This window comes from Odocoileus virginianus, chromosome 7 (genome assembly GCF_023699985.2).
Source record: "Odocoileus virginianus isolate 20LAN1187 ecotype Illinois chromosome 7, Ovbor_1.2, whole genome shotgun sequence".
NCBI lineage: Eukaryota > Metazoa > Chordata > Mammalia > Artiodactyla > Cervidae > Odocoileus > Odocoileus virginianus.
In genome coordinates this window covers 22,593,241-22,619,817 of record NC_069680.1, presented here as the reverse complement: position 1 = coordinate 22,619,817, position 26,577 = coordinate 22,593,241, and the positions used below count along the sequence as shown (strand labels likewise).

Sequence of the window (26,577 nt, the reverse complement as noted above, 5' to 3'; positions counted from 1 at the left end):
TATTTGGATATAGAATCTGCACAGAGATAATCAAGCCCAAATGAGATCAGTAGAATGGACTCTAATCTGACTGGTGTGCTTACAGAAAGGGGAAATTTGAACACAGAGACAGATACACACAGAGGGAAGGTGATGTGAAGAAACTCAAGGGAAATGCCATGTGAAGATAGAGGCAGAGATTGGAATTATGTTTGTAGAAGCCGAGAACTATCTGGGGCTGATCAGCTGCAAGACGCAAGGAAAGCTCTTTCCGGTGCAGGTGTCAGAGGGAGAGGGGCCGCCAACACCGTGACCTTGGGCTTCTGGCCTCCAGAACCTTTATTCTTCTATTCAGTTTGTAGAACCTGGGAAACTAACACAAGCACCTACTATGTGCCATACCAGCAAAAGAGACACAAATCCTTCCCCATGGGGAGAATATATTCTAGTACAGAGAGCAGCAAACTATGTGAACCATTCATTTATAGGCTGGTTTTCACACCACCATCACCAGCTCGAGCAGTTACAATAGAGACTATGGCCCACATAAAGCCCTAGGTAGTGACCATCTGATCCTTCACAGAGGAACTGTTCAGACTCCTGTTCAAGTGGATAAGAACAGACAATAATCAATACCTAAGAAATGACTGGGATTTCCCCAGTGGCTCAGTGGTAAAGAATTTGCCTGCAATGCAGGGGACATGTGTTTGAACCCTGGGTCAGGAAGATCACCTGGAGGAGGGCATGGCAACCCACCCCAGTATTTTTGCTTGGAGAATCCCATAGACAGAGGAGCCTGGCAGGCTACAGTCCATAGAGTTGCAAAGAGCTGGACATGACTGAAGTGACTGAGCAAGAAATGACTGGGTTTGTCAGAAGGTGGTAGATGAGCAAGGTGAGCACCACAGAGAGTGTGGGGACTGGGCTGCAATTTCAACAGCGTGGTCACTATAAGGCAGCCTCACGTGAGCTAAGATCAGGAGGAGGGAAGGGGAGGAGCCATACACACATCTGAAAGAAGTGCATTCTGGGCATAGGAGACAGCCAGTGCAAAGGCCCTGGGGTGGGAAAGCACTGGCATGAAGAAGGAAGGGCAGCACAGAACACCATCAGAGAAGCAAGAACTGCGGGACCAGGTCTCATAGTCGCTGTAGGACCTGGGCTTTGATGCTGATGGACACGAGGAGAACCCAGGGGCAGAGAAGCAGGCACCACACGTGACAGGGTTTAAAGGTTCTTCCTGGCTGCAGTGTAAGGGGCAAAGGAGAGGGGAGGGGAGACAGTAGCAGGGCTTCAGCAATAACCCAGGCAGCAGGTGATGGTGGTCTGGACTACAGCGGGAAGAAGAAGGTGGCTTCTGGAATTATTTTGAACATACAGCCAACAGCAGAAAGCATAGTTAAATGAAGCCAGGTTGTCAAGAGACTTGGGAGCAGCCAACACCTGTCTTCCCTGGGAACTAAGCAATGAGGGAGGTCAGGGCAGAGGGCAGGGCGCCTGGCTGAGAAAGCCTCTCAAGGCCTAATGCTCTCTGGCCAGTGGATTTTTTTTTAATATTTACTTATTTTGCCGCATTGGGTCCTAGTTGCAGCATGTGGGATATTCATGTGGTGGCTGGGCTTCTCTCTAGCTGAGGCGCATGGGCTCAGCAGCCGTGGCACTCGGGCTAAGTTGCCATGTGGCATGTGGGATCTTAGTCTCTGAATAGGGATCGAACCCCCATCCTCCGCACTGGAAAGCGGATTCTTAACCACTGACCCATCCAGGGAAGTCCCTGTTTGGTGTATTCTGATCCCAGAAAGGGAGTGGCCTGGGCCTGCTCAAGCCCTCCCGCAGGGATGCCCCCGGTATGGTGGCAGAGACGGGTGGATTAATGGGTGGTCAAGGCCAGAGGTCCCAGACCCCAAGCAGCATTTGGCAGCTGATGATAAATGTGAATGCAGACACACCACACGGGCAGCCAGCTGTGGAAGGAGGAGGAGATGAGATCGGTTCACCTGGGAAGGAGGATCTTGGAGGGAGGAATTTATCGCTCCTGTTCTATGTAAGGCTGGTGGGTTTTGGTGGGAACCCTGATATCATTCCAAAGTCTTCTTTTCAAGTCACTTCATTTAGAGAATCTAGAGATTGTTTCTGACTGCCCAGGGAGGCCTGGTGAGCAGTGTTTGTCCCTCACTGTGTGTGTGTTGGGGGGTGAATGGGACTGTGCGAGGAGGGAGCAGACTCCGCCTGGCTTTTTAGTGTGGTTCAGGCACTTAGGTGCAGGGCGCTCACTACGCTGCTCAGTCATGTCTGACTCTTTGTGACCCCATGGACTGAGGAAGTCCATGGGATTTTCCGGATAAGAATACTGGAGTGGGTTGCCATTTCCTTCTCCATGTAGGCGCAGTGCCCTCATCCTCAAACACCGCATCTGCAGGGACCAGAAACTACACCTGAACTCATTGCACATCACAGACCCTTCATGGCCAAGTCAGGAAACCTGGCAAAAGCAGTGGCGCCATCTTGAAATTTTCAGGCCAGTCAGGCATGGTGTCTGTGACTGACATGGACGCGTCCTGGCCTCAGGCTGGGTGGGAACAAACGACTGCTTCCTCCCTTGAGGCTTGTTTCTCTGGATTACATTCAGACCTAGGTGCCCTTTCTTATGACGAAACACTACCTGAGGCACCCAGGGCTGCTTAAAATGGGCTATGGTTAGAGAACCAGTGTTGGTTAGAAGATTACTTGCAAGCTGGGGTCACATAAGGGAACACTGGAATCAGATACAAGGATCTGAGGGCAGAAGGAGCTTGTTGTGTCCATTTACGAAGAAAACAACACACTCCGGCCACTTCCGGCTCTAACTGTCCCCTGACAGGAAGCATAAACCCACGAGACTATGAACTGAGGCGGAAGACGGTTCAGGGAGGTACTCTCTTCTTCCTGTGCGTTTTTCTCCACAGATGTTCCCCCTGGCATGGGAGTTCTACAAGTCTTAATGCTAAAAACACACAGTTAATCACAAAGCTCGGCTTCTTTGTGAAGCGTTGACAACACCCAGGGATTCTCGAGTTTCCAGCTGGCCCAAAAGCCAGCATGTCGCCGAGACAAGGAGACCTTCAGCCGCAGAAAGATTTATAATCTATCCAGCGGTTTTAATTGTGAAGAAGCCCTGTCACGTGTCTTACTGCCCCTCCACACAATGGCCTGTGCCCTCCAATGTTCCTCACTTAATAAAACAACAGACTTGAGTGTTTGGAGTGGAGCTGGGAAGGCAGAGAAGACCGAAAGGGCGTCGATAACCATGATAATGAACAGAGCAAAGCATTTGAGATTATGGGTTATTTACTGGATATGAATATGTAATCGAGTAATTGGATATACTTCCACATTAGACACAGTTGCTTAAATCAAAATTGAAATGGAGTCATAAAAATCTCATAATATTAATGTTGTTAACTAAAGTCTATAATGAGAGGTTCTCAGGTTGTACTGCCTAGGGGTCTCCCCATGAATTTTCATCATGACGGATGGCCCCCGCCCACGGTCACCGGGCAGCTCAGTCCACCAACAAACAACACCTTGTTAATCTCAGCCAAGCATCCTGCCTCCAACACCCTCCCACACGGCAGCCAAGGGCCTCACCGTCTATCCCTTCTCCAAGCCACAAACCTCTCCAGCCTCCTTGATTACTTCCTTAAAGAGTGAGTGTTGGACGAATAAAATTTTCCACTCATTGAACACTGCTGCTCTTAACATGTAATAAGGGAAAGAAAGATGGAGCTGAGAGGTGGGGGGTGTGTGTGTGCGCACTTAGTCACTTCAGCTGTGTCCGATTCTGTCCAATCCTACGGAGTGTAGCCCACCAGGATCCTCTGTCCATGGGATTCTCCAGGCAAGAATACTGGAGTTAGGGTCGCCATGCCCTCCTCGAGAGTATCTTCCCAACCCGGGGATCAAACCTGTGTCTCTTATGTCTCCTGCATTGGCAGGTGGTTGCTTTACCACTAGCACCACCTGGGAGGCCCAAGAAGTGTGTCGGTCAGGCTCTCTCAACCTCAGCCGTAGATGTTTGGGGCTGAGGAGTCTTCCCTGTGGAGGAGGTGCCATCTTGTATGCTGTAGGATGTTGACAAGCATCCCTGGCCTCTAGCCACCAGATGCCAGTAGGCACCACCACTCCCACCACCCCATCTGTGAAGATGTCCCCAGACATTGCTAAATGTCCCCTAGGAGGTTCAGTTGCTCCCCATTGAGACCACTGGTATAGACAGTGGCAGATGACCCCCTAAAGGGGAATTCAGATTAAAATGAGCCCAACTCAGGGCCCATTAGAGGATCCAAGGAAAGGCACACTCTGCTCCTGGCTACCTCTGGGGTACAAGCTGAACAGGTGACGGCACAGCTACACGGGTAGCTGGGCCACATCCATGACCTGTAACCCACTCAGGCACATTCAGTTTGGGCTGCAGGATGGGTCTACCATGATGCAACTTTGGCTTGCCCCTCCCGTCCCCAAAGTAGGGCTCTACATATCACTGATCATAAATTCTCTTGCTTTGCTTTCCCATCAGGTCACAGAGCATTAGTATTCTCCCTCTACTGCTCCAAGTTCCCTTCTGTGCCAGTTGGATAGGATGGGCATGAAGCTCCGCTGCCAGCAGGGCTTGGGGGCACCAGCTGCATCAAGTCCAGCATCTCCCCAAAGCCAAGAACTGTGATTCTTCATCCTTTCATGATGCACCAACCACAGATGAATAGTAACAAAAGAGCATTTAAGACAGGCCAACCTCTCTTCCTAGGTTTTCAGGACAAGATCACCACACAAAGATTCTTACTATCTTCCAAGATGAAGCCAAAATGTCAACTCTGAAATCCTTCATCATTTCTCAGATCCAATGTGGAGGAATAAAAGTGGAAACTAGGGATTCAGAGTTTACAAATGGACCATGTGCCAAAAGCATGTCTACCTCAAAATCAGTGGCTTGGGAGACACAACACATCCTTTTTAGAAATGATGCACTAAGCAATTTCAATATCGATTCACAGTTGTGCAACATGCTTTCATTTACAAGTACACTCAGATCCATTATTTCATTTAGTCTATGGAATGGCTCTGGGAAATGTTGGGGGATTATCGTTCCCATGTTCAGAAGAAGAAACTACAGTTTACAAGGGATAAATGAGAAGCAGTTCATGAAATGCCATCCAGCCCATAACAGTCCTCATGGGGACATGCTCTAATCACATGCGTTACCATGATTCTGTTGGAAAATATTCCTAGTTCCAAGGGTGTGATGGGTCTGCCCTTGTGCTATTGGCTCAGCAGTTCTCTTCCTGCCTCCCCCCACCATTGTGTGGCCTCATTATCCAGAACTTCATCCAAGTCACTGATAAAAGCAGAGAACAAGGGAAGGCTCAGGGTGCAGCTCAATGGGCCTCTACTGATCACCCCCATCAGCAGGGCCTCAAACCTCCTTGATGCCTCCACCTGTCTAGACCATGCATCAGCCTCCTTTTCTCCCAGACCCTTCACCCCCAGGTTGAAACTGCTGCTGGAAGCTCAAGACACCCAGCGTGTGAGTTCCAGGAGCATAGAAAAGTGGAGCTGAAGCCAGAGAAGGAGCAGAAGGCCCCTGGAGAAGATGGGGCAAAGGTACCTCCAAACAGGAGTTCCCCTCATCTCTGGCCTCAACAGCTGCCTCACTACCACTGGGACAAACACCTGAGAAGAGGTGAGAAGAGGGTGGTCAGAAAAGGGGGCAGAGGGGAATGAGCCCGGGGGACAGCAGGAGGACGGGAAAGGAAGAGGAGGGGCCGGCTACAGACAGATCATGGAAGGCCATTCATCCAGGGAAGCTGGATTAGGATTAGGCACATTTCACTCAGAGTGTTTGCTGAAAGCGGACACAGTGGAGCTCTCCATGGTGCTTCTCAGACTTCCTCAGAATTAATGGACTGCCTTGCTAACAATGCACACTTTTGGCGGTCACTCCGAACCCACTTCCAAGAGTCCAATCCCTAGCTCGGAGTGGCCTGATCAAGGTGATCTGAGTATCGGATTCTGGGAAATACAAGTCCTAAGCCCTGCACTCCTGGAGGGCACACCTTCTATGGACACTGCCTCTGTCTCTGCTCCCTTTCTTGCCGTGGCAGATGCTGCTGTGGTTCAGGCAAGCTGAGAGCTGCAGCTGATCTGCAGAGGGGCATGGCATGGTTTTGCTTTATGCCAGGAATAAGCACCTCACTTGTCCTGTGTTATTCTGACTTGGCACAGACACCCCCAGGGCTGAAACATATAGGTGAGTCTCACCCAGCCCTGCAGTTGCTGCTGGCATCCATCCCTGGGCTGGAAACCTCTTCTGGAAGAGTATTGCTGGTGAGAAACACGCCTTTGTAGGGTGGATGTGATCGGAGCCAACCACCACTTGGCACCAAGTCTGAGAACAGAGGCAAGGGATCCAGCAGGGAAGTCACATCTGAGTCTGTGACTGAGGTCCTGCCTTCCTGGTAAGACTCCAGACACCTAGTTGAGCATGAAGGAATGGGAGGAGCTCTGATTCTGTCCCCTGCAAGGCCAGAGCTCACCTGAACACATGCATTTTCTTTAAAACTGCCTGCTCTGTCATTTCAGCTAGCTCTAGTTTCTCACAGCAGGCACTCATTTCTCCCCGCAGGAGGTGCAAGTATCCCCCCATCCCTGCAGGAGAGTGGCAGACGGCCGTGCGGACCGGGCGGGCCCAGGGCAGGGACTCACCTTGCCAGTGATGCTTGTAGTCACACATGCGGGACAGGGCGATCATCATGGCACAGTACAAGGGCAGGATGGCAGCGCAGAGCCGCCAGCTCTTCCCCCGCCCACTCTCCGTGAAGCAGTGCAGCTTGCCAGCCAAGTAGAACGTTGTGAAGCCAAGGCCTGAAAAGGCAACTGCCAAAGAGAAACAGCAGGTGTCATCCTAGCAGGTGGGAAGCGGCAGGGACACAGGGCACCCTGAGCATCCTGTCTGCCATCTTGCAACACCCCCAGGGTCAAGACCAAATGTTGGCACCAGACACCATCTCGGCAATCTGTGCTCTTGCTAGAACCACGCTGGTGTGAAGCTTTCAACAATGAGAACGACCTTTCAGGCTTGCATGTGATCAAAATCTACTCAATCTCATTCATTCATTCATTCAACAATGATTTGAGGGGTGGCTACTCTGTGCTAGACAGGCACTGTTCAAGGTGGGGGAAATAAAAAGTTGATTCAGGGGCTGTCTCTGCTTTCAAGGGGCTCATGGACTGATTGAGGGTTACGGTTGTGCTAACAGAGAGTTTCAATACTGTGTTTGGAGTTCTATATGAAAAAAGTGCCTGCAGAATAAATGACTGATGACAGCTTAGCTTTGAAAAGCGAGGGAAAGAAAGGGAGTTTTAGCTTGGAAGATGGGACCAGCAAATGCTATGGAAAAGTGGGTTTGACGGAGAAGCCAGTGGTGACAAATTTCTTATTTTCTCTCAGAAATTATGGTTATTAGTTTTTAGAACTGCAAAAACAACTTGTAGCTTCACTGGATCCATTGTCAAAAGTGTGGAGTCAGGTGGAGTAGGTAAGCCCTGAGCTTTTCATCTAGTCAGGTTTAATACACAGTTGAAGTCAGTGAGATTTAAGGTGAGTTTTCTGTGAACTTACAACAACAGTCCTCAACCCTGGGCTACACTCGGGCCACCTTTAAAACCTGGGAAATTTTCAAAATACTGGTAGTCAAACCTCATTATAGAACCTTCTACTTGTACTAGTCTGGAGTGAACCCTAATGGTGCACATGTGCATGCGTGTGTGTGTGTGTGTGTGTGTGTGTGTGTGTGTGTGGACTCCCCAGGTAATTCTAATGGCAGCCAGGAGTGAGTTTAGATGCTTTTCTTGAGGACAGGGGCTACAGCTCTCACCTCCTCTGGACACCAGCCTACTCAAAACTTTCCTCTTGATCAGAAAATACTCCTGAGGGGCAAGGCTCCTAGCAACCAGCCTGCACAGTGATTTGACAGAGTCGGTAGGATGGGGCTAAAGCTAGGGCATCAAGGCCTTTAACAGACTGTCTAAAGCCTGAGCAGCAGCCTCGGCACCAGTGAGTTAGTCACAAATACAGAACCTCAGACCTGCCCCGGATGTACTAAGTTAGAATCCCCTTTCACAAGATCCACAAGTGAGCTAGGTGTACCCTGAAGTCTGAGAAGGCCTGGCCTATAGAACATCCATCCTCTTGATATGATGTGTCTGAGAGTCCATCTTCAGGAAATAATAAAAAACCATGGGGAGATCTAGAAGATATTCTGCTTAAAATTATTTGTAATTATGGAGGGAAAAGTAAAGATAAAGAACTAGAATACTTCCATTCAATGAATTATGATGCAGCCGTGGAAATTATTCTGACTATGTGAAGGAGATCACACCAGTCAGTCCTAAAGGAAGTCAAGTCTGAATGTTCATTGGAAGGATTGATGTTGAAGCTGAAGCTCCAATACTTTGGCCACCTGATATGAAGGGTCGACTCACTGGAAAAGACCCAGATGGTGAGAAAGATTGAAGGCAGAAGGAGAAGGGGATGACAGAGGATGAGATGGTTGGATGGCATCACCGACTCAATGGACATGAATTTGAGCAAATTCTGGAAGATGGTGATGGACAGGAAAGCCTGGGCTGCAGCCCAAGGGGTCACAAAAAGTCAGACACGACTGAGCAACTGAACAACAACCAATGTAGTGCTACAAACAATAATTAGGATACAACGTTAAGTGAAAGAAGCAGGACTCTAAGTTGTAAGTTCATGATACTCATGGTTATAGTACATAAAGATGAATGCCCTGCAGTTTTAATGAATTATCTCTGATAATAATGTGTCTTCTTAAATAGGGTTCCCCAAGTATGAACACAAACTTATGCCAAAGCAGAAATGTTTCAGCAATCAAATTAAACAAGGTAACAGAGGATTGCTTGTTTTTGTTTTTTATTAATAAAATAATATTAAGCCAGGTTTATCTTAGGAATAAAAATGAAGCACTTAAATATTTTGAATAATGATTTGTACTTAAACAGTAAAGCAGTGCCAACATATACTGAATATTCTGTTTAAAGTAAAACTCTGCAAAACTGCATTGCCCAGGCCAGTTCTAAATTGTTTGCTATGATGAAGGGTATTATTAATAAATGGTTTACAGAGTGTTCCAAAGAGGCCCCATTTGGCCACCATCCTAGCAAGTGCAATGGGCTCTTAATTCCCCATCCTCATCCATTTTACTCTGTTTCATCTCTTCATTCACTCTGCCCTAATGTATCAGAGTGGGCAAAAGAGGCTGGACACTTGGCTTTGGTGGGTACTGGCCTCATTCTGAGCTCTTAAGGGAGGAGTAATAGACTTTGTTCAAACCTGACAGCCTGGCCGTCTACCCACCTAACTACTACTACACCGTTTATATAAGGATCTTGAGCATCAATGGATTTTGGTGTTCACAGGAGCCCTGGAACCAATCCCCTGAAGAATACTGAGGGGCGACTGTACATTGAATGTGATGAGCGTAAAAGATCTGCCCTGAGGCTTTGTAGGGTGATGAAGCTTTGTAGGCTTTGTATGGATGAAAGTTTTCATGATTTGAATCAGAAGAGAGGCAGTCCTGAGTGTTGCCAAGTTGTCAATATTAAAAACAAGGTCAGTGGATATAAGGTGGATGTTGAGCAGGAATTTCTATGTGTCGCCATAATCAATGGTTTGGAGACTTTAATATAGATGAGTCCAGACTCAACAGCCAACAGTCTTTGGGCAGATTCACAAGATGGACAAGAGAAGGGGCTGCTGAAAATCCATGAAAGTCAAGTCCTGGGGCATGTGGTCCAAGGCCAGACCCTTGACCTCCACCCGGTCACCTCTCTGCACCCAGGAACTCACGGGGCTGTGGCTCAAAGGAGAGCAGGCAAAGCACATTCTCTCTCTCACAGTGGGGCCCACGCTGCAGGTGCTCTGAAACGGAGGGTTATCTGCTTCTTGGAAAAGAAGTGAAGTGAAATGAAAGTCGCTCAGTCGTGTCCGACTCTTTGCAACCCCATGGACTATATAGTCCATGGAATTCTCTAGGCCAGAATACTGGAGTAGGTAGCCTTTCCCTCCTCCAGGGGATCATCCCAACCCAGGGATCGAACCCAGGTGTCCTGCATTGCAGGCAGATTATCAGCTGAGCCACAGGGAAACCCTCTTGGAAAAGAAAGAGGGGTTCAAAGGAATTTTAAAGGCTGAGTTCAACAGCCTAGATCCTGTGGGCATCCCGCAGCAGCTGATCTCCTTCAACACATCCTATTGATCCTCTGGGCAGCATGTCTAAAGCAGCACGGTGTGTCCTCACTTGTCTAGCTGACACGGCAGACTGTGATTCCATGTTAAACCTTATGCTTGTCACTTTCTCACTGATACTCCTGCAGTTATTGAACTGGCAAGCGGTCCTTTGACAAAAGGCTTCTGAGGCATCTCCTTCTGGCCCCGCCATGGGCTGCTCAGGTGCTTTGCCCAAACTCCTATTTCCCCAAATACCAACTAAATGCGAATTAGGCTCTACCAAACCATGGCATCCTACAAACTCACAGCATCCCACAGTTTTCTGCCCCCTCCTCCTTTGAGGCTGGCAGTTTGGGACCGGGATGCTCCTATGAGCCTTTCAGCTCTGAGATCCTGGGACTCAGAGGTAATACCAAGGCTTCAATTCAAGTTCAATTGGGAGAAAAAGAAAGCAGAAAGGTTTTTAAAGAAATGCTTTCCAACTCAAGCCAAACAACACCCTCTTCTCTTCTCAAAGAAGCAAGCATGCGAGACACTGAAGGGCCACAGAAGCTTGTACGCTAGTGAGGAGCAGGGAGATGACATTTGTTCCAAGGGTCCGCCTTCCCCCTGAAACATGGTCCCTGCTTCCAACGTGATTAGGAGATAAAACTGAGCATTCAAAGATACAGGCAGAGTACCAGACATTTTGGAAGATGGGAATGATAAAGTATGATAAATGCCTTCATATTTTGCAGGCAGAACAGAAATACGATTACAACAATGGTATGAGAGAAAAGAGTCAACCTCTCCTGGGGGCTCGGAACGTGTTTATTTGCTCTTCAGAGTTTAGAACACACACACACACACACAACACACACACACACACAAAGGCACTCACATGGATCAAGGTAAGAGCATACACCCTTGTTTTCAAAGCCTGTAGCAGGTTTTCTTGGCAGGAAGCAGCTGATTGTAAATATTTCTCTGTTGGACTGGCTGTGAAAAGTAAAAATACTCGTGAAACCTCTAAACTAGGAAGCAGATGAAGGAGGGTGGTTTTCCCACTTGTTTCTGGCACTCTCGGGGCTCACTTGGCTGTCATCAATGAGAGTTGATCAGCAAAACCTCACAATACAAGTTGCTGGTCCAGGTGGTGATGCTAGGCATGTGGTCTGAACAGGGTTATCTGCCTGCCTGGTGATTCTGAAAGGGAGTTACTGATTCATCTTTCTGACTACGCAGATGAACTGTCACAGGTTTACAACATTCCCTTTGCAAGAAAGGTCTATTTACTGAGTCGGCTTAGGTGGCAACCAACTAGTATTCTTGCCTGGAGAATCCCATGGACAGAGGAGCCTGGTGGGCTACAGTCCAGGGGGTCACAAAGAGTCGGACACGACTGAGCTACTAACACACACACACACACTTAGGTGAAATAAAGTCATTTTGCCTTTTCCTCCCCAGCTGACATTTAAACCAAGTGAAAGAGGTTTGGACCCCAACGACCGCAAGAAATGAGAAAACTGGCACCAAAGAAAAGGCTTTATACACAAATGAGATAAGAATCAGGGGGACAGACTCAGCTTTGGAGGTTGTATTTTTTACTCTAATTATAATGAATTTCCCCAAGCTGATTATACCTGACACCAGAAATGGAATTGTGTTATAATGAGGTAATTGTACAAATTTTTCATGTGATGCTCAAAGAGTACGTATTTTCTTCTCCAAGAGGGAGAAAGGCGATACTGGGTAGTGGAATAAATTTTTTTTTTATAATTAATTTATTTTTGGCTGTGCCGTGTCTTCATTCTGCACGCAGGCTTTCTCTAGTTGCAGTGAGTGGGGGCTACTCTCTAGCTGCAACGCCCTGGCTTCTCATTGCGGTGGCTTCTCCTGCTGCAGAGTGCAGGCTGTAGGGTGCGTGGGCTTCAGTAGTTGTGGCTCACAGGCTGAACTGCTCTGTAGCATGTGGGATCTTCCTGGACCAGGGATCGAACCCATGTCCCCTGCATTGGCAGGCGGATTCTTAACCACTGGACCACCAGAGAAGTCTCTGAATAAATCTTAATGTTGAAGGGTGTTTTGAGGCCTTTGCCAGTACATCTCCACAAGACCACCCAAAACCAAGGATGCAGAACACGCATGCCTGGTCAGTCCCTGCAGACTCCTAACAAGCAGTAGGGTGCTGTTGAGAGCATGGGGTACAGGTTCCCATTCTGGCTCTGCCATTGACTGAATGCATGATCCTAGGCAAGTCTCTTTCCCACTCTGGGCCTCAGTTTGCTCTGTAAAATAAGAGGCTGATCCACAAGGGGCTACCACAATGTGACTGAAGGAGCCAGGTAGATAGGGAGCATGAGTTAAGTAGCTGGATGTTGAGTCAATATTTTTGCAACAGAAAGCCTTCTTGGTCTGTCTTCTGTTACTCCTCTATTGCTGAACACTCAGATCCAAGAGATATTTTCAGAAAAAATCTCAATGGTTCATTTGTGATGATAAATGGTAACTAATACCTGGCCTCGACATTGAGAGATATTTGAGAGTGGTGAGGACTGGGGAAAACAGGAACATTCGCCTATTTAAAGATGCAGCCCCTTCCCTCTGCTGAAGGTGGTATCTGCCCATGGGTTCAGTGTTCCCAGAAGTTTTGATCTTCTAACAGAAGAGGGAAACCCTGATATTTATGAGAAATGTCTCCATTTAATGTGAACAATCTATCAAAAATGAATACAGTACAGACCACATGAAACTCATCTGTGTACTTACAGGGTTGGGTCAGTGGGCTGCCAACTTGAGATCACTTAAATCTTGCTTCCAAGTGTTAGTGGTCCACTGTCAAACTGTGCTAAACGTGACGGACATCAATTTATCCCTTCTCTCCACACTAGAGCAAAGAAGCACTTGAAAAGTTTTAGAGTTGGTGTTGCTTAAACCAACAGCAACAACAAATTAAGTGACACAGGAGATTCAGGGACTGAATCCTCAATTCAACAGGAGGGAGTACTGTGTGCTGTTGAGAAAAGCAGACCTTTCAGGACTCAGCTCTGCCACTTTCTCCCGTGTGGGCTCATCTCTGGGGGCCTCAGTTTCCTCATCTGTACAATGGGGTGAGTAGCACTCTACTCACAAAGCCATCTTGAGGATGAGCTCACAAGGACTTTGAACAGGCTGAGCTCAGTGCTGAGTGTCTGCTCTCCTAACTCTGTCAGATCTGCAGCTGCTGCTGAGTCCTGCCTGGTTCTGGAAAGTTTCATCCTCAAAGAAAAGCCTTCCTAAGCTCTATTCTTGCAATCCGCAGTTCCTCAGTTATATAACTGCATGCTTGCTCACAGAGAATTCTGGAGCTGGGTTCCTAGGCTCTTAGCATTTTGTAGCCCCTGCAGCTCTCAGCAGATGTAAAACGATCTCAGCTGGTAAAATGAACAAACTTACAGACCCGGTGAGAGAAGCCAGCAGAGATTCTGTTCCCACTCCACTCGGGAGATGCCTGAAGCTCTCTGATGAGAGGGTCAGACAGCCAGGAGGCCTTCTAATGGCAAATGACCCATCATGTAGCTTGTCTCCTATGAATCTGAGTTTCACCATGTTGACACCTAATTTTAAGAAATTTGGCCCCAAATTTCTTAAAAGGACTAGTTTCTCATTATAGTTTGTTTCACAGTTTCTTAATTCATAGTTCATTCTAGCTAAGATGCTCACTCTGTTTTCTTTCTATGACAAGCTATATTTATTAACATTCTAAATTATTAAGAGATTTCACTTTCAACAAAAGGATGAGAGAACACTGCTACAAATCTTAGAGAGACTGTGGACCCACAGGGTATCTATTGTCTATTGTTCAACTGAACAAGAAAGACAGTTATTTATTCCTCATGAAATGACTGACAGAAGATCATTAGCCTCTGATGTAGCTATCGAACCAGAATCATAATTTCAAGGGGAAATTTTGATAAAAAACATAGAACAAACTCAGTAACACAGTGATTTTTTTTTTTTAATTTCTTCTTTCTAACCCAGCAGTAAAGAGATTTTTTCACTATGATGTAGGAGACGTGTCTAGCTTTGCTGGAATGAAGAGAATTCTCAAAATCTAGGAAATTTTCTAAATCTCACACCAATGATACCTCTTGATTCAATTACAAAGAAACTGTAATAAAATTTCTTTCATTATAATTGATATAATCCACGGGTGTTGGGGAGGCAGGGTTAAAAGTATTCATCCATGCAGTAAAGTTGCCTGTGATTCCAGAAACAGTCAGAATGCCCAATGGCCTCAGGTAGAATTACTTTTTCCAGTACCATCAGTCATAAGAGTTAATAAGAACTGCTCTGCTGGTGAGGAGCTGAAAGTCATCTGCTGAGACAAAGGAGACTGGATGGGTCCTAAGCACTTTGGGGAAGGCAGGCGGAATTTGAGTTGTTGAAGCCAAAGCCATTCGACCACCTGATCCAGAGGGATGGAGAGAGCTATTTTAACCCACTGGAGGGGGCCAGGTAGCCAAGAAGACCCAGTGGCTGCAACACCAGAGATGTCACATGAATTGAGACCCCACAGCAAGGCGTGGGGTGGGCACTGGGCACAGGGGAGATGCTCTTGAGCACAGCTGGAGGGATCCGGGTAGGCACACTGACCCCCCACCTCCTCCCTATGTGACCTAGGGTCAGGTGCTTAACTTCCGAAGCTCAGGCTTGTCATCTCTAAAATGGACATGCGAACAGTTGTCCACAGAGCCACTGAAAGAACCAATGATAGAGTGTCCAGGGCACACTGGACAAAGTGTCTGGCACACTGTAAGCCCTAAGTTAAAATCTGATCTCTTTCCCCTCCATCTGCTTTTTCTACTTATTCTCTTCCTCAAAATCATGCATATTCTGAATATGAGAATATGAAGAGGAAATAAAGCAAATGTGCATTGAAAGCTAAAAGGATGTGAGTTCCGGGTTGGCTCCATGACCAGGCCACCAAGATGGCGTCTGTGTCTGTTGCCATTATATGCCCCACATCAAAAACTGGTGCTCGAGATGAGTGATTGGACAAATTAGGGACAGGAAGGATAATATGAAAACTGGACCAGATGGTGTGTATACTCGTGGGGGCTCCAAGGAAACACAGAGATGAGCCTCCCTTTTCTGCCCAACGAACTTCTACTCCGCCCTGCAAGTCTTGGTTTACCTGACATTGCCTTAGAGTTCTTCCCCAGCTCCACCAGCAGGTGTAATGGGCTCTGATTGCCCTCTGCACCTGCCTTCATAACACTTACCACCATTCCTCTCATGTATGTGACTGTCCAGCAACTCTCTCCCTTCCACTAGATTCTCAGTTCTGGGGGCAGAGGCTGTGTCCCCTGGGTCTGCACTCACCAGGGCCTCCACCAACACACACATTGAATGAATGGCTGAAGACCTGATAATCAGGGAAGGTTTCACAAAAGAAGATAGGGATGTACCTAGGGGAGGAGAAGGGCTAGAGTCAGGCTTGAACTGCACTGGGTTTGGATAACATGTGGGAGGAAGGTGAGTTGGGCCTCCATTTAATTCTTCCTTATCACACCCCACCCTTCAGACATACACAGAGAGTGGGTGCGTCTCTTTTAAATACACTCACACACTTCCCTGCCCTCCTCCTACAAGAGTGACCCCAGAGCTCTCCTGGAGCCTTCAGAGCACAGGTTTCTCTATTTTTCAGAGACTGGTGGCCACCTCCCAGATATCTGGGCTAGTTTCTGAGGAACAATGTAAAAAATTCTACAAAAGGAAGCCATGAAATTCTCAGAGTCTGAAGGATGGGTGGGTGGAGCAGCAATTTCAGCGAATGAGTAAAGAAGGAAAGCAGAAACTCGCAGGTACCAGGAGTGTTCTGTCAGAAGGAGGACAAGGCCGTCAGGCACAGAGAGCCTCCCTCTGTCAGACTCTGCGCTAGAAGCTTCCGCAACTTGGCTTCGCTGCTTCCCCAGAAAACACAATGACAGAGCTATTGGGCCATTACATGGATGAGAAATGGAGGCTCAGGTCGAATTATCTACTGAAGGTTAATGCAGTCCTTAACAAACTGTGAATTAAGTAACTAGCCTCCAATTAAAATAAGTTAATTTACAAAAATAAAATAAGAAAAAAAAAACTGTGAATTATTTCTAAACAGAGCAAAAAAAAAAATCACATATTTTCTTGGCATGGTTGTACTTACAGCACTTCTAGCTGCCTATTTGTTTTATATTCCCTGTAGGCATGTGACGATCAGGGTCACTGTTCAAGCCTTAGAACCCAGCACACTGCCTGGGAGGAGAAGTCAGCGACACACGGTGACTGAATGAATATATAAATGGCAGAGATGATTTAGTCCTTTCACAAACATAACTTCACTTGAACAAGTACTCTGGCAAGAGGCCAAGCTCCTTAGAGAAAGAAAGACATATATGGCCATGTCCTCCACCCACTGTTTCAGGCAGCGTGATTCTGCAGCTACCTGAGCCAGAAGATGATTCCCACCTCATGATGGAAAGGATCACACCGCCTTGTTTGAGAAAGAGCCATGGGGAAAAGGAACTGGAAAGCTCCTAATTAGTCTGAATGCAAATGTCAGAGGCAGAAAGTGCAAACAGAGAAAAGCAGACTGTAAACTCCTTGCATAACCTTGGTTTGCATCCCCAAAGAGGACATTGTTCTGGAAAAAAAAAAGAATCAACTCAGGCACAACGCACAAAAAATGCAGAGGAAGCTCGAGGAGTAGGGAAGAAACTGACTTTGGGAGAAGAAGGTGGCGGTCCTTTTGTCAAGCCCCAGAGGTACCAATCCTGGGAAGGGAAAAAGCTCAGCAGAGGAGGATCAAGGATTTCTAAATGACAGAAGTCACTTTGTCTCTTCCCCATTCACCCTCTACAGCTTGATGAAAAATTATCATTAGGAATCATAAATGTTACTCCTCACTCCAGAGAGAGCTAAGTAAGAACAGGCACCAAGATGGAATGTGGTTTTGCATATCACACTCTCCTAATCTATCAGAGGTCTAAATCCCCAGGACAACTTTTGTTCTTTTCAGTCTTGATTATACACCACAATGACTTGAAACATGAATATAAGAATAAACCTTCAAAAGGGAGAGATTACCTTTTTAAATAACACTATTAGAAGAGCCGATAAAAGCATGGGCAGGATTCAGATAAAGACATTTTAATGGAAAATCATGTTATTTTACCTCCAACGGATGGCCTTAGCAGAACATAAATTTGATGGCGAGATTTGAATAGTAATGTACATATTTGGAAAACAACTAAAAAGAAACAACTAAAGGTAGCCATTAACTGGCCCCAGGTACTCATCTGCTTGGACTTCTCAGGTGGCGCTAGTGGTAAAGAACCCGCCTGCCAATGCAGGAGACGTAAGAGACCTGGGTTCAGTCCCTGGGTTGGGAAGATCCCCTGGAGGAGGGCATGGCAACCCACTCCAGTATTCTTGCCTGGGAAATCTCCATGGACAGAGGAGCCTGGTGGGCTACTGTTCATAAGGTCGCAAAGAGTCAGACACGACTGAAGCGACACAGCACACACGCGCTCATCTGATTAGCCTCTTCCCAGGGTGTATGGTCTTCAGGAGAAAGCCTGGAAGTTTCACCGACTGATACAGCCCAGCTATCTTCTCAAGATGTGGCCTCAACAGCATCTGCCTTTTGTGAAATGTACCACCTGCAGTGTGATTTGTCAGTGAGAACACCCTTCGAACATGCCCCTGGCAGCCTTGATTGGGGCTCTCAGCCCAAACAGGAAGGGCATGTGTGAAATAATAGAAATATAGCTCATGACACAGAGCTCCTAAAATCCTTGAAAAGCCCAAGGGATGACAAGAGCATATTGTTCCTGTTAAGTCGCTAAGTTGTGTCTGACTCTTCTGCGACCCCATGGACTGTAGCCCGCCAGGTTCCCCCGTCCATGAGATTCTCCAGGCCAGAATACTGGAGTGGGCTGCCATTTCCTTCTCCAGGAGATCTTCCCAACCCAGGGATCGAACCTGGTACTCCTGCATTGGCAGACGGGTTCTTTACCACTGAGCTACCAGGGAAGCCCGATAAGAGTATGGGGAGCATCTTTTGTTCTATTGTGGTGACTCTGGGTGGGCTCCGGGAGTGGAGCTGGTCCAGAAAGATCAAGTCATGATGAGAAGCTTAGAATTTTCATCTCCCGTTCTCCAGAGTGGGGAGAAGGACTGTAAACAGAGTTCATGATATATCAGACCTACATGATGAAGCCTCCACAAAAATCCCAAAGGTATAATATTCAGAGAGCTAATAGGCTGGTGAACATATTCATATACCAGGAAGGTGGCCTTGACCCCATGGGGACAGAATTGCCTGTGCCCAGGACCCTCCCAGACCTCACCTTATTATCTTTCTTATCTGGCTATTCATCTGCATTGTTTATCACAGCCCTTAATAGACTGGTAAATGTCAGGAGGTTTCCCTGAGTTCTGTGGCTGCTCTAGCAAATGAATCAAACTGGATGAGGGGGTCACAGATCTGCAGCTGATTAATGAGAAGTACAAATGACAACCTGGACATGTGAAGGGCATCTGAAATAGGGGAAGTTTTGTGGGGATGAACCCTTTACCACGGGATCTGAGACTCTTCAGGCAGAGATGTCGGAAATGAGTGAAACTGTAGGACGCCCAGCAGAGAGCGGCTTGGTGGGGAAACCCCAGCACCTCTGGTGTCAGAGGCACTGTGTGATAGGCATGTGAGAGGAGAGGAAAAACACAGGAGGAAGACTGGGTTGTAGCCACAGGCTATAAACGGGCTGGCACTAAGAGGATCTACTACCTCCGAGGTGTTCGGCTCAAATGCTGACCTCCAGGGCAGCTGGTGATGAGTGCTGACCACAAATCCAACGAAACCGTCCCAATACTGTGTAATTGGAAAAGGGGAAGGAGAATGGACTTGACCCTTCTGTCCTAAGCTAGGCTAGACCAGTGTTTTGGTAACCGAAGAAAACCACAGCATCTGCCAGTTTTAGGACCAAAGTCTTAGGTGACAGGGTAGCTGGTGAGGCGGCTTCCCAGCTTTCTCCAACATCTCTGTCTCTCTGACAACAAACTCCCATCAACAAAGACCAGCTCGGTTCATCTCTCACTTACACCTTTAATGAAACTGATCGTAAACAGGACAAGAGCTTCATTTATTTGATGTATGCAAAGACTATCTCTCTCTGTTACTTCAAAAGAGATTTGTTTGATGTTCATATGAATCGTGGATTTTTTTTTTTAAAGTTAGGATGGCCGTTTAAATTTTGGAAATCAAATATATGGCAATTCATCTCCTGTGGTCTTGGCAGCAAAGGACTTTATGCAGAAGCCAGCTTTGGACTCACAAACTTCCTTAAGGCAGAGTCCATGTAGTGACTTGCCCCACACAACAAGGTGAAATCCACCTTGGCTTCTTTTAAATCACTTCATCGAGGACTGCACAAAACAGAACAAAAATAGGACACTTCTGGGTGTTAGAAGATCTGGTTCTAGCACAGCGTGGGGTCGCCCTTGGTGGTCTCATCTGTTCACCAAATGGGGAATATCGTCCAGCTCTCAAAAGACATGGTACTGGTGAAAATACTTAGGAAATGGAAATTCAACATACAAATGGAAGGCGTTAGTAAAGCTGAGGAACGGATAACTAGAAATGCTGAAGCTAGATTCAAGCCCAGACCTGACTGCTTCTAAGCCCAAGTTTAATCCTCTTTCTCAATACAGAAATAGCTGTAATTCTCAAACCCAGGACTTTATTTCCAGCTATGTGGCAGACTATATATCCTGATGGAAATAATTACATGTTCGATGAAATATAAATCAAACAAAAAGCTTTTAAACCTATCACTGAGTTGACACCAAGAGAAGAATTAAGGAAATTAATCCTTAATTAAAGAATTAGTGGAAACAAGGTTTCCCCAAATGACAGGAAAAAGAGGGTCTTAGATGCAAGGAAACAGCATAGCCAGACTGAGCCCTAAGTGTTTATGGAAATCTGCAGACCCTGGGCTTTGCAGGGTTGATGTCTCCCTGGGGCACAGGAGTGAAGAGACAGAGTCTCAGGCCCACCCAAGGTGAAGAATGTAATACAAGACCCCTGAATAAACATGAAATCCTAAAGCTTCAGAGCGAGTAAGAAAGGAAGGGAAGCCTGATTTTCAGAAGAAAAGGCAAGGGAACTTGTCTGTCTCCATTTTTCTACTGGGTACAGAGATTCCATAAATATGACTTGTGTATATTTTTGCTGTCCCATTCATGCTTCTCATATGGTCCCCAAAAAACCTAAGGGGAGAATTAATTCCGGATGGTCCTGGAGTGGGTAGAGGTCTCTGGAGGAATTCATTTCAACTCAGACATCAAAATACTCCCCAAAATAAAGTTCTAGGGGAAGTTAAAAGCCCAGTGTAAGAAAACTCAAAACACAAAATATTTCAGGGCATATATACAAAAAGCAGATTCACAACAACTTTAGATGTTGTTAAGGCACAGAATATAAAATAATTATTTGCAATATGTTTAAGGAAATTACAGGGAAGTCTGAAAATGGGACAAAGAAGAAGCATTAACAAATAATGAAGCAGATTTTTTTAAAGCCCAAATAAAATTTCTATAAATAAAAAATGAGTCTGGAACTTAAACTAGGGTTAAATAATAACTTGACAGATAAAATGGTAGGTGAGACAAAGCTGAATAGAGAATTAGTACATTGGAAGATAGATTCAGAATTTTTCTAGAGTCCGGTAGAAGAAGAAGGAGGAAGAGAAGAAAGGAGAGAGAGAGAGAGAGAGAAAGATGAAAAATATGAAGAGAGGTTATGGTGAAAAATTCGAATAACTGTCTAACTGGAATTCCAAATTAGAGGAAAAGATCATTGAGAAAAGGGGGAAGAAGCAATATTCAAATAGCTAATGACAGAGGATATCTCAGCATGTAGAAAGATACAAAGCTGAGAATTAGAAAGCCCAGTAAATCTCACACAAGATACAGAAAGGAAACCCACACCAAGACACAGAGTAATAAAACTTAATGACACACAAAAGCCAAGGTGCTAAAAGCATCTCGGCAGGAAGAACAGAGCACCAACAAGGGGCAGCAGGGACACAACTGGCTTCAAACAGAAAATGATAGAGAACAGCAAAATAATATCTTCAAAATCCAGAGAGACAGTAACTGCCAAATTAGAATTCCATATTCAGTAAAGCTATCTTTCAAGAATGGGGTCAAACAAAGAAAATTTAGAAAAATGAAAAACAGCATTTTCCACAAAAGATGTATCAAAGAAGGAAATTTAAAAGATATATTTTTGGCAGCAAGTAGAAAAACTGAGATGGAAAAGAGAATGATATGTACGTGGCTAAACTATGCACAGGTTAGTGGTTTTGTTCGTGGGGAGAGAAGAATCAGGCTAGAATTAAAACACCAAAGAAAACTACCAGATGTGTTAGAATGCATTTATCAGAGCTAAAATATTCAAAGTCTTTACATTGCTCAGAAGAAGAAAAACAAAAAATTTATTAATTAATTTGAGATTTCATTAACTACATGTGTTAACCAAGAGTCTTAGTACAACTTGCAAACAAAAGAGTAAAGTAATGGAATATGAGGATGAAAATGGTACAAGAAGTAAGGAGAACACAGTACATAATGAATGATGTAAATAAGTCCTAATATATGAGTATTGACAACTATAATTGAAATTAGCTCCCTAGGTAAATGTTTAAAAAAATACATAGCTAAAACCTAGAACATAATCAGTATAGGACAGAAAAAGATATAAGAAGCAGAATTTAATCAATAGAAAGTTTGTCTCAATAATAAAGTCAAATTGTAAAAAACAACACTAGAAATAAAGATGGACATGAACTTCCTTATAAAGGTAGAAGAAGCAGTAGAAGGTATAATAAGAAGTAGGACAATTCTAAACTATATTTACACATCACTTCAAAATATATATATCAAAAATGGGCAAAAGAATGAAAACCACAGAACTACAAGATCTACTGTAAGAATGGAATTTTTAATGTACATTAAAAAATTAAGCATAAATTAATACTTTAATTAATTGTATGAACTAAGCATTAGGTAATCAGAAACAGAATTTAGAGAGTATATGTTAAGATTTGAACAACACAATTAACAAGTTTAGTCCAATGGACATACATACAGCTTTATTTCTAGCTGTTAAAAAATTTATATTCTTTTTAGCCATATGAAACATTTATGAAAACTAAACATATGCTAAGCCACAAAACTAGCCTCAAGATCAAGAGTGATAATTTTTGTAGATCATATTACCTAACCACAAGTAATTAAACTATAAACCATTTAAAAAATAGAACAAGAAAAAATCATGCTTAGGATTTTTTTTAAAGCTCTTCTAAACAACTTATGAGTCACAGAAGAAAAATTAAAATTAGAAAATTTTCAAAAGTAAATTTAATGAAAACAATATGGGGACTTCCCTGGTGGACCAGTGGTTAAGAATCTGCCTTGCAATGCTGGGGACATGGGTTCAATTCCTGGTTGGGGAACAGAGATCCCCCCTGCCATGGAGCAACTAAGCCAAGTGCCTGCAACTACTGAAGCCCGCAAACCACAGCTAGAGAGCAACACTAGAGAAGACTCCGCATGCTGAACTAAGACCCAATGCAAGCAAATAAATAATAAGAAAATTTTTTAAAAATGTATTAAAATTTATAGAATGTAGCTAAAGAAAGATTTATAGGAAAATTTATAGCCCAAATTGCTTAAGTTTAGAAAAGAAGAAAGGCTAGCATTATCAAGCAATGCATTTAAGTTAACTTAGTAAGTTCAAAAGAGAACAGAGTATACTTAAAGTTGATAGAGGGAAATAATAAAGATAAAGGCAGAAATAATGAAAAATAAAACAAGCACATGGTAAAGAGGTTCATAACAAAAGTTGGCTCATTGAGGAGACTAATAGAGTAACTCAGTCAAGACTAGCAAGAAAACAAATTTAGGAGAGAGAGAGAAGATACATACATACAATACAGAAATGAACAATGCAGATAAAACCTGAAAACAAATGATATTTTAAAATACTATGTCAATACATTTGAAGGTTCATGTGAAAGAACTAAGTTCTAAAAATAAATTGAAGTTGCCAAAAATTTCTCAAGAAAAAAATTTTAAAACACAAAGAGTTTTATAACTTTAAGTAAATTGATTCAGTGTTTTAAATCTAGGACCAAATACTTTATGGGCATATCTGCCAGATATCCCAAAAGGAAATAAATTAGCTTACACAGACTCTTTACAGAGAATTAAAAATAAGGGAGCACTCATTTTGATGAAGCTTGTTAACTGCGCTTTTCAAATCATATATTTTCCTATTTATATTTGATTTGTTAGTCACTGAAATGAATATTTAAAATTTCCAATCATTTTGGGCAATTTTGAAAGTCTTGTACTTCCTTTTTGTGCTTCCATCTGGTTTGATAACACTGATTATCAGACAACTGTGGCACAAGAAATGAGAATTATTGACCAACATCACTCAAATATATATATACATATATACATAAACATCAAACAGAATGTTATCAACCAAAGCTAGTAGTAAATTAAAAGGAGAATACATCTTCATCAAAGGGTGTTAATTACAGAAATTAATACTGGTTTAATATTTTTTTTTACTGGAGAAGTCAATGGCACCCCACTCCGGTATTCTTGCCTGGAAAATACCATGGACAGAGGATCATGGTAGGCTACAGCCCACTGGGTCACAAAGGGTCGGACACGGCTGAGCGACTTCACTTTCACTTTTCTAATATTTTTAAAGTTACTCACCACATTAACACATTAAAGGGAAAGTAAACAACTTGTTGGAGGCACCAAACTTAACTTTCATTCTTAGCAGACTAGAAATAAAAGGACCTTTATAAAGAATGTCTACTCAAAAAAGCTATACTTAATAGTAAAATGTTTAAAGCATTCATTTTGTATCAGTAATAAGACATGGATGCTTGCTATCCCCACTTCTAGAACCTTCATAGGGAGGTCCTTGCTAATAAAGTGATACAAAAACTAGATTAAAAGCTTAAGAACTAGAAAGGAAAAAATAAAACTGTCATTTGTAGGTAATATGATTTTCTTTGCAGAAAATCCCAAATCATCTATGAATAAGAAATGAAAATTACTAGGAGAGTTCTGCAAAATTTCTGCACTAAAAATCAATATACCAAACTCAACTGTATTTTTGGACACTAAGAAAAAAATCAGACAGAAAATGTAACACAGTATTGACAATATAAACAATAATATAAAGTACCTATGAATTACTGTAATAAGTAATAGGTAAGACCTTTAAGGAAGAAGTATAAAATGACTAAAAGATACTATCACCTAAAGTGACAAATATGCCACACACTTAGATAGGAAGATGCCATTTCTCGCCAAATTAAAATCTCAATAAGGATTTTCATGAAACTTCACCAGGTGATTCTAAAATACCAATATAAGAGCATAGGGCTGAGAATAACCAAAATACTACTGAAAAAGAACAAAGTCAAAAAGAGCAAACAATTCTCTAGTTCCAACTATAGAAGAATTGAATTCCCTTACACCTTTGAAATCAGGGTGGTCACGTGACTAGTTCTGTCAATGAAACAGGAGCAGAACCTACGCGTGTCACTTCTGGGAGGAGGCGTTAACAGCTGACTCTAAACACTCTCTTCTCCCCTCTGGAAGCACATGTTGAGATGGTAACAGAGCTTCAGTTTGTCTGGGTCCCAAGTGACTACAATTCTATGTGTAACATAAGTAAGAAACAACCTTTTTTGGTTTTAAGCCACTGAGATTTATATTCAAAGGTAGCCCACCTATGCTGACTAACAGGGAGATTTTCCCTATTAAATCTCAAGTCTTTATAAAGCTGTAACAATAAAAACACTGCAGCGTTGGTACAAAAATAAGCAAACTTGACACATGGATTAGAATAGAGATAGCCAACTAAAAGACTCATCCTTGACTGGACACAAGATAGGCCAGAGGTTGTGTTATAAATCAATAAATAGTGTTGGGAAGGATAAGTCCACAGGGACAATAAAACTGGACCAGTACTGGACACTGTTCACCATCAACAGCTCCAGATGGATTACAGAGCTAAAAGAGACCAATGAAATGGAAGAGCAATTAGAAGACAGAGTCTGAGGAGTGGGAGATAAGTCTAAAAAGCCACAAAAAGTACTGACCATAAAGGAAAAAACAGATGAAGCTGACTACACTTAATACTGAACATTTGTCTTTTCCAAATATGCAATAAATTCCAGATTTGATATTGGTTTGACCACATCTACAAAGGATATTGGCAGTAGATGGAGGAAATCTGAAGATGGTTTGCATATGCCATGTGATGAAAATTTACTGAAAGGCAAAGATGGAAACTGTTGACTGAACTTGCATTTTGATCACATACTCACATACACATACACAAATGCAATTCAGTAGAATATTCACTAAGATGTTTAGGCTGATGACTTCTAGGCAGTAGAAATACAAAGTTCTTTAAAAAAATTGTTTGCATCTCTGTATATCCTAACTTGCTACAGTATACATGTACTGCTGCTATGAAAATAAACAATTATTAAAATAAATGAATGAATAAGTAAATGAAACAATGAATAGACAAACTGTGGGAGGCTAAAACCAACACATAAAGATAATGAAAAAAGCAGAGAGAGGGAAAGATGTTTGCCTCACAAATAACCAACAAATACCTAATATGGAGAATTTCATTAACCCTGTAAGTCAGTGATATAAAGGCAGACAACCTATTTGAAAAATCAGCAAAATACATGAGGAGTAATGTCAAATAAAGAAAAAATCTAAATTGCATTAAATTTATGAGAAGATGGTCCAGCTCATTAGTCATCTATAAGAAACATATCACAACCCCTGGGAGCTACTATCACACCCTCCAGATTGGCAAAAATTAAATTCTGGTGATGCCAAGTCCTGGCAAGGCTGTGGGTGATGGGCACCCTCATAACTTGCTGGCAAGAATATATATAAAGTATGACATTATTTGTTAAAGTCGCAGATGAGCAAATGCCCCAGAAATCTCATTGCCAGGAATACATCTGAGAATTATTTTTGCAGAGGACAGTTCATAGCAACACTGTTCATAACTGGTCCAAACTGGAGATGAGCCAAATTTTCATTAACATTAAAATGATTTTTTAAAAATTGTGGTATTATCATGTCTTAGAATACCATAAAGCAGTGAACATGAATAAATTCCTGTTACATATATCAATAAACAGAAGAGCCTCAAAAACAGTGGTGAGCAAAAGTAACAAATCACA

At 43.7% G+C, this 26,577-nt stretch overlaps 1 protein-coding gene across 4 annotated transcripts in view; it reads right to left on the bottom strand.

Moving 5' to 3' along the window:
* PLPP4 (phospholipid phosphatase 4) overlaps nucleotides 1-26,577 on the bottom strand; it is a 216,063-nt gene that overhangs the window by 7,413 nt on the left and 182,073 nt on the right. For 3 of the 4 annotated variants that reach the window (XM_070470292.1, XM_020907874.2, XM_020907871.2), the window contains one exon: nucleotides 6,718-6,888. The exons of the other annotated variant lie outside the window; for it this stretch is intronic. In XM_070470292.1, coding sequence (XP_070326393.1) covers nucleotides 6,718-6,888 — 171 coding nt within the window. The remainder of the gene's footprint in view (nucleotides 1-6,717; nucleotides 6,889-26,577) is intronic. 4 annotated transcript variants of the gene reach the window in all.